We start from the raw sequence: 7659 nt of genomic DNA on the forward strand, positions 1-7659 counted from the left end.
CGTCTGCTGCGGCTTGTCTGGAATCGGTCGCACACCAATCTCCTTGTCGAGTATCTCATGCGCCACCAAGTCGACTGGGATCACGTTCAGCTTCCAATAGAACTATCTTCGATCTGCAAAGAAAATCAAAGGATAAACGAGTGGAAGAAGTCGAGGAACACGTTTGCAGTGTTCTGAAATCGGCCTTGATGCGATCGGAAATGGAAAACCAACTAGAAGATGCTGTAGGTTCGGATGGGGTAAGTTATTTATCCACTGCTCGGACAATGTGTGCCGTACTAACATTCGTAACATTTTCTGGTAGGTTCTCGAAATTCTTCACCGCCGACGTCACCGCAAGTAAAAAAACAAACTTAAATAGCAAGCGAATGAAGTTTCTCCGCCAAAGTCATGTACGAGGCTCTCAACAGAATTTCATGAAGAAGTAGAGCCAACTCGGGGTGATTATCACGTAACTCGACCATCTCCTTCCGTGTGAATGAACAGGTAAGCGTGTCCGCTGCGGTGGATGTGGCGTCCATTACACGCGGCTGCTCCAGCATAAAATCCATGTCTCCAAAGATACAGCCAGGTCGGACACGTCCCACGAGTTCCCTCTGGGTGGACGGCTGGTTTTTGTGGTTGTTTAAAGTATTGAATGAGTCCTGAAACCTGGTGGGCTCTGCCTGCTCAGATTTTGGAGAGTAAGACGCCAGTGTAGCCTCCGTTGGAATTGTCAGTAATTCGACCGTTCCTCGCAGCAATACAAACCACGCGTTGGATCTCTCACCGACCTGGAAAAGATTCTTCTGAGTTTCCCATTCACTCACATTGAATAACTGAGCAAGTTCTTCCAAGTGTTGTAGCGTCGCTGGATCGCCTTTTCGAGTATCCGACAAGTACGCCGCAAAAACTTGTGCTAGTGGCAGAGCGGATGACTTTAATGACGATAGAATTAAGTGCTGTCCTGAACGAATTGAACGCCATTTTGCTGCTGACAGGATAAGCTGTTGCTCACACCAATCGAGTGCTAGATCCAAGTCCGATGCGACGTAGCATTCTCTCTGCCTGGTCTCGACTTGGATGACCTCTTCTTGTGTTTGAGCATCGGGAATGACATCGTTGGCTCTCAGAAGAAATTCGACGCTGGGTCTCATCCCGCAGTACACCGCACAAACTTTACTAAGACTGAATGAAAGCTTGAGCACCAAGAAACACGAACGCGCCGCAGTCGCATCCATCCCACTTACTCGAGAGAAATCCAGAACAACAAACCTCGTAGGTTTCCTGTCAGGGTCAGTACATGGTTCTCCATGGAGATTCACAAGAGGAGATGGCACCGAGACATGGGCGTCGGTTGCATATCCAGATCTTGGCTCTCGTCTAACAGATAACAGTGGCCAAGTCTCAGTCTCCTCGCTCGCGTGAATTTGCCCCATACTAGCGGATCTAGCAGCGTTCTCTCTACCCTCTGATCGAATGTAAACTGCACTTTTGACGCAGTTTTGAATCCGAGTGGCCGATCCAAAGAAGATATGACCTTGTAACTCAATGGTAACAATCGCATCCTGCTGTCGAGACTCGCTACGATCAGCGTCGCCGGACACTGAACTCGCACCATAAAGCAATGCATGCTGGTCTGCATTGCGGATAACGTTGCTAGTTTTGTGTACAATTCGAACGTCTTGAGCCTTTGCGTACTCCACGAGGAAACTCGCTGCTGCGAGCGTAATGCCCGTGGCCAATCCCAGTTGAACCCCAAAAATGTTCAAACAGCAAAAAGTACCAACCACAGTCAGGTATTCAGCGAAAAGAAGCTTGTGGAAAACACCCAAGAGCCAAGTCTTGAGCAAGTCGATACCAATAAATATCATGACAGCGCCAAACAGGAACTTGGGCACAATTGCCATCAAAGAGATGGGAGTCATAACAATGGAGAACTCACAGAGAGCGAGAGTAACTCCAACTAACCTTGTGATTCCAGGAAAACGTGACTCAGCCGCTGCACTCGGTCGAAAACGGGAAGTAAACAACGTCTGACTGAAGATATATGAGCCCGTATACCCGCCTGTGAGTCCACTTACAAGGTTGGACATGCCCACTGTCTGTAGCTGCGCGTTGTAGTTCATACTGCTGGTGGTTCCCATACAGATAGAGGCAATATCCAGCGACGAAGCAAACGCGATCATGACGAACATACTGAGCATTGTTGGGACTTGAGCAGGCATGACATTCCAGTGGATGTGGTTGAAGTCAAACAACTCGTACACTTGCATCACTGGAACACTAGCAGCATCATCTTCAAGAAACCCCGCAGCACGTGCATCATTTAGAGTGTAACTGGATATCCAAACGACGAAGAAGAAGCTTGCAGGGAGTACTAGAATACAGCAGGGAAATACAGCGAAGTGTCGAAAGCGTGAGGTAAGAATGGCCAACATGATTCCACCGATTAGACCCGGAGCTAGTAGTATCAAGCTGCGGGGAGAACTCAGAAGCACACCCCAGCCATGTACAGAGGCAAGACTCACGCCGGTAGTAAGAGAAATGCCACCTTTCACCATAAAGAAGCCCACGTAAGCTAAGTATCCGCCGATAACGGGAGTCGGAAGGTACTGGACAAGTGAAGCCAGGCGCGCTTTTCCTGTTAGGATGAGTCCAACACCCACTAACATTGTGCTGATACTCAGATGAACCAGGACAGTGGCGATCCGCTCTGTCAGCGGTACAGCCGAGAGTTCCGTCATAATGGACGAGGCCATACTGCCCAGAAAGATCATCCCTGTGTCTTGTACTTGACCAATGGCGAAGGGTAGAGGAGAGAGACTTGTGATCACGAGTTGGTGCATTGTACTGGAAGCGAAGACGAGCTTAGTGAGCATGGGGAGGGTGCCCGAGAAGTCTGGGTGACTGAAGATCATGGTCGCGAAGCCAATCATAACAGGGCACAGCACTAGCCAGCACAAGGAGCGCAGTGCGCCAGTATTAGATAGTTAGCAGGATTACACAACATCTCCGTACCAATAGAGACGACGACACCGGATAAAACGGCGTGGACGAAGCCCTGGAGCAGCAGGTGCAGTCCGGAACAAGATGAAGTCGTCGGCGTGGCATCGAATGGGCGTCTGCTGACGCCGGGCGAGAGCGACAGCGCACGCAGTACCACGTCTCCATCGTCATCGAAGCGCGGCCGCCCGCTGTTTGCATCGATCGTCACGCGATTCGGAGAAAAGGAAGGCTTCATAAACACTTGCAATTCACCTGCCAGAATAAGCACCTTGTGACAAAAGTGGCAAGAACTTCAACTTGTTTTGATGAGTATTGAGATAGCTTAAGAGGATATTGAAAGTAAACATATTCTGACCAATCATGGATCAGTATGAAGAGTACTATGGAAGATAACACTTGATCCCACGCATTCACTGTGGTTATTTCGAAAGTACTGATTATTTCGATACACCAAAACGATCCTTGCAATTGAACGACGTAAGCAACCAAACGGACACGTGTATTTTCATTCCCTCACTATCCGAGCAGCTCCGATGGCCCCCAAGAACCCCCGCATTATCGCCCTCTTCGACGTGGATGGCACGCTCACGGTGGCGCGCAAGACCGCGACGCCCGAGATGCTGGCGCGCCTCAAGAAGTTGCGTGAAAGCATCACGATTGGTGTTGTGGGCGGCTCCGACCTGGTGAAGCAGAAGGAGCAGCTCGGCGAGGACGGTGCGTAGAACTACAGAGACTTCCTGGTTGACTGCATCACTTTGAGGCTGACGTGTGACCTGCAGTGATCCATAACTTCGACTACAGTTTCTCGGAGAACGGGCTGGTGGCATACCACAACGGAAAGCTCGTAGGTGAGACGGTGAGTGCGAAGACCTACTGGCTGGTTCACTGATTGTAATTCAGGACTGATCGCTGTGGTGTCGTCTACAGAACCTCAAGAGTCAGTACACGAACCCGCAGATCAACAAGCTGGTCAACTTCTGCCTGCGCTACATCGCGGACTTGGACATCCCCGTTAAGCGCGGCACGTTCGTGGAGTTCCGTATGGGAATGATCAACGTGTCGCCTATTGGTCGCAACTGCTCGCAGGAAGAGCGTGACGAATTTGAAAAGTATGACCACATCCACAAGATCCGTGAGACGTTCGTGGGGAAGCTCCGTGCCGAATTCCCCGAGTACAACCTGACCTTCTCTATCGGCGGACAGGTACGAAATGCGTTGGTTGTGCTTGTGATTGTCGAATCTAATGATGTATCTGGTAATTTCTTGTCATTATCGATCGTAGATCTCGTTCGATGTGTTCCCGCAGGTAAGACTGGCTGCGTTCGTCTATTATACGACCATCACTGACTCACTGGAGCGATTTGTGCATCATTACAGGGCTGGGACAAGACCTTCTGCCTGCGTTACCTGGACGCGAAGGACTACGATGAGATCCACTTCTTCGGTGACAAGACCCACAAGGTAGGCTAATTCAGTGCAATTCCTATGGTCAAGTACTTTGACTAATCCTATCTGTCGTGTTGCAGGGCGGCAACGACTTTGAGATCTACACGAGCGAGCGCACTGTCGGCCACGCGGTCAAGAACCCGGAGGAGACCATCCAGATCCTGGACCAACTCTTCCCTTAGACGATGCCCTCTGTTCCAAAAGGCTTGCTACTATTGATGGGATATCGTACCCCGCGCAACTTAACCATCACGCCGAGTTGCGTGTTTTAATGCTAGTATTAGCGCCTTGCACGTTTCCCGTTGTCTTGCTCTTCGTCAAGCAGTACATCGTTGCCAAGAACGTTGGCCATCGGGTCTTCACCGCGGGTCTTAAGTAACTTATACGCCTCCATCTCCTCCGCGTTGACCTCGTAGTTGCCCATAGAATTATACTTGCGCTTCTTGTCGTCCTGTTCCGCTTGCTTCTTCTTCTCTTTGGCTGCCTTCTTAATGGCCTTCTTGAGTTTCATTTCATCCAGCTCAGGAGCGATATTCTCGCCATACATTTCGCTGCGCTTACTGATGACACCACCAGCCTGAGTAGCAACTGATCCATCAGTCTCGCTCTTCTCTGGGATTTTCAACATCGCTCGCTCTGTTTTTGTTGTCTTGGATTCCTCAATCGCCTTCTTCCCGTCTTCACCTGTGCAATAAGACTTACGCACCTTCGAGTGACAGCAGGCATATCCCCATGCCATCTCAGTCCGATCAAACCAAGAGCCCCAAATGCTAGTGTGGTTGTTCTCGAACGCGTCCTCGACGTACTTGGAGCGTACAGGAGCTCGTTCACGGCCTTTAACCACACGGCCGTCACGTGAGTACTCGACGTAGTGCTCGCTCTGAGCCAACAGAAGCTCCTTGGGTGGCGCTTCCAGGTATTCCTGACCGCCGTATTTATCGAGAATCTTACGGCTCTTCTCCTTCTCCAACGCAGCCTTCCTCTCTTCATACTGTTTCTTCAAAAACTCAGCCTGGGAGGGATTCGCTATGGGGTGGATGTCTGTGCCCTTGGAGTAAGCTTCCCATGCGAACAGCTGTGCAGACGCTAACTTCTGTGCGTCGCCCGTGAAGCGGGTCATGTTGTCGCCAACGAACGTCGTGTCTTCAGGATTCAGCTCTGGATTGGGATTGTCGCGCATAGAGCGCGTCTTCGGGTCGTAGTAGGCAGAATTCGGGTTCAAGTTGCGCAAGTACTTAGCTGTGTCCTCTCGGATACGCAGATTGCGCACCGTCGTCTTCATCTGAGCACCTCCAACTCCCCCCTGACGCGCTACACGCTCGGTAAACATGGGTCCTTCATCATGATCACGGAATTCTTCGTCCTCTGACTCCATGTCGGACTCATAGTCCGAGTCCGAGTCTGAGTTGGACTTGCCTCCTTCTTTGTCTTTAGCCTTCGTCCGTGTTTTCTTCTCCTTCTTCTTATCTGCGGATTCCTTCAGTTTTTTATTGATCTCTTCGGCACGCAATTTCTTGCGAGCGGCGTCCACCTTCTCGTACCGTTCGACGGTCTTGGAGTGGTCCTTAGGGTCGTAGCCCAGCCACTGATCGCGCTTGGCGTCGAACGCGAGCTTGCCGAACTTCTCGGAGCGTACGTCCACGACCATATCGTCGCTTTTGAGATCCTTATTGGTCTTCCAGGCGCCAACTTTGCGTGGCCGCTCGACGCACTCGTTGGTCTTGTGGCTCATGGCGCCGCAGTTCTTACATGCACCTTTGCGCCACTTACGTTGTCGTCCAGCACTCGATGCCGCAGCCTGCTGTTTCCTGCCCTTAAGGTAAAGTTCATCGGCCTCGTGGATGGACAGTAGATGCGCCTGATGCTGCAGCGTTTGATGCTTAAGCGACGGCCCCGAGTCGCCCAGATACCACGGTCGTTTGCTAATGTACTCGGGGTTGTGCGGGTTAATAAGGTTGCCGTCCGCATCCTGCTCAGGGGGCAGTGTGCCGTTCTTGCGCGCCTCCTCAATCTCGCGCTTCTTCTTGAAGTCGCTGCTCGACAAGCGCTCACCCCCAGCCGATGCCATACTTGTCGGGGTCTTGATAAAGTGTGTGTATGGGAATTCATTCTCATCTCTGATTGGACGAAAATCTATTTTCACTGCGCGGTTTATTATTATGGAATCTGCCTTCTCCGAGAGAAGAACAGGAGTGATTGTCACGTCTTGTTGGCCATGATCTCGGAGACGGCACACGCCGAATGCGTGCGGTTACTGGAGCTGCTGACGAACCCTCGTGTGCAGGAGAGCTGGTCATGGGTGTTCATGACGCCCGTGAACATCCCTGGCTACGACCAGGTGATTAAGAAACCCATGGACTTGGGAACGATCAAGAAGAACCTTGGCAGCAAACCCTCACGCTGTCGCTTCAAGTCGCATGAAAAATTTGCTAGAGACGTACGTCTAGTCTTTCAGAATGCGCTTGTATACAATAAGGACGACCAGGACGTCAAGGGATCCGTGTACGCGGCAGCTCAGCATCTACTGCGGGTTTTCGAGACGGCATACGCTAAAGCTGTCGATAACGTCTTCAGAGCGGATGACGCGGCTGTGGCAGCAGCCAAAGCGGCGCATCGAGAGGCGAAAGAGGAGAAACGGAGGACTGAGGGCGGTGACGTCGCAAGGCAGGACGGGGAAGGCGCACTGGGCGCGTCTTCCTCATCTTCGCACCGCCACCACAGCAGTAGCCACCACAGCAGCAGTAGCAGCCATCACCGCCATCGAGATGACGGAGAGGAAGGCAGTAAATACAAGCACAAACACAGCAAGAAGGAGAAAAAGTCCAAGAAATCCAAGAAGAAGAACAAGGACCGAGATAAAGACAGAGAACACAGACATTCGAGCTCCAGCAGTGGCGACAGCAAGAAGAAATCTCACCGCAGTGAGCAGGAAAGTGCAGCTGCTTCGTCTTCAAGTGCAGCAACAAAGGATGTAGTGTCTGCAGCTCCCAGTAGTGGCGTCGCGCCGCCAGCGCCGAGTGTTTCAGTTGCTCCTCCGAGTAGCAACTTAGTGGTGAAGCGAGAACTGACTCCGACTCACTCTTCTGGAGCTAAAATGTCGGATTCGCAGGTGACGGCGTGTCTCTCGTTGTTGATGAAGTTGATCAAGTATAAGGAAGGGAACATTAGTCCCGCAGCGCCGTTCCTACAGCCAGTGGACTTGACCCACTTCCCAGACTATCGCAT

General features: G+C 51.4%; 4 protein-coding genes across 4 annotated transcripts in view; 2 read left to right on the plus strand and 2 right to left on the minus strand.

Annotated features, from left to right (window-relative positions):
- Positions 1 to 29: 29 nt before the first annotated feature.
- PPTG_18059 (hypothetical protein) lies at positions 30 to 3291 on the minus strand. The gene is made up of 2 exons (XM_008916128.1): positions 3001 to 3291; positions 30 to 2932 (listed from the first exon to the last, which is right to left on the minus strand). The coding sequence occupies exons 1-2, from the start codon at positions 3221 to 3223 to the stop codon at positions 354 to 356; spliced, it is 2802 nt and encodes a 933-aa protein (XP_008914376.1). The 5' UTR covers positions 3224 to 3291; the 3' UTR covers positions 30 to 353.
- A 157-nt stretch (positions 3292 to 3448) lies between these two features.
- PPTG_18060 (hypothetical protein) lies at positions 3449 to 4885 on the plus strand. The gene is made up of 6 exons (XM_008916129.1): positions 3449 to 3702; positions 3768 to 3844; positions 3916 to 4191; positions 4271 to 4294; positions 4366 to 4449; positions 4515 to 4885. Exons 1-6 carry the CDS (start codon positions 3522 to 3524, stop codon positions 4614 to 4616), a joined length of 744 nt encoding a protein of 247 aa, XP_008914377.1. The 5' UTR covers positions 3449 to 3521; the 3' UTR covers positions 4617 to 4885.
- On the minus strand, positions 4207 to 6545 carry PPTG_18061 (hypothetical protein). Its single transcript, XM_008916130.1, has one exon. It carries the CDS (start codon positions 6500 to 6502, stop codon positions 4715 to 4717), a length of 1788 nt encoding a protein of 595 aa, XP_008914378.1. The 5' UTR covers positions 6503 to 6545; the 3' UTR covers positions 4207 to 4714.
- A 104-nt stretch (positions 6546 to 6649) lies between these two features.
- The window catches only part of PPTG_18062 (hypothetical protein), a gene marked incomplete at both ends in the record, with an annotated part of 5344 nt that continues 4334 nt past the window's right edge, over positions 6650 to 7659 (plus strand). The window contains one exon of the mRNA XM_008916131.1: positions 6650 to 7627. Coding sequence (XP_008914379.1) covers positions 6650 to 7627 — 978 coding nt within the window. The remainder of the gene's footprint in view (positions 7628 to 7659) is intronic.

The sequence above is a fragment of the Phytophthora parasitica genome, assembly GCF_000247585.1.
Source record: "Phytophthora parasitica INRA-310 unplaced genomic scaffold supercont2.79, whole genome shotgun sequence".
NCBI lineage: Eukaryota > Oomycota > Peronosporomycetes > Peronosporales > Peronosporaceae > Phytophthora > Phytophthora nicotianae.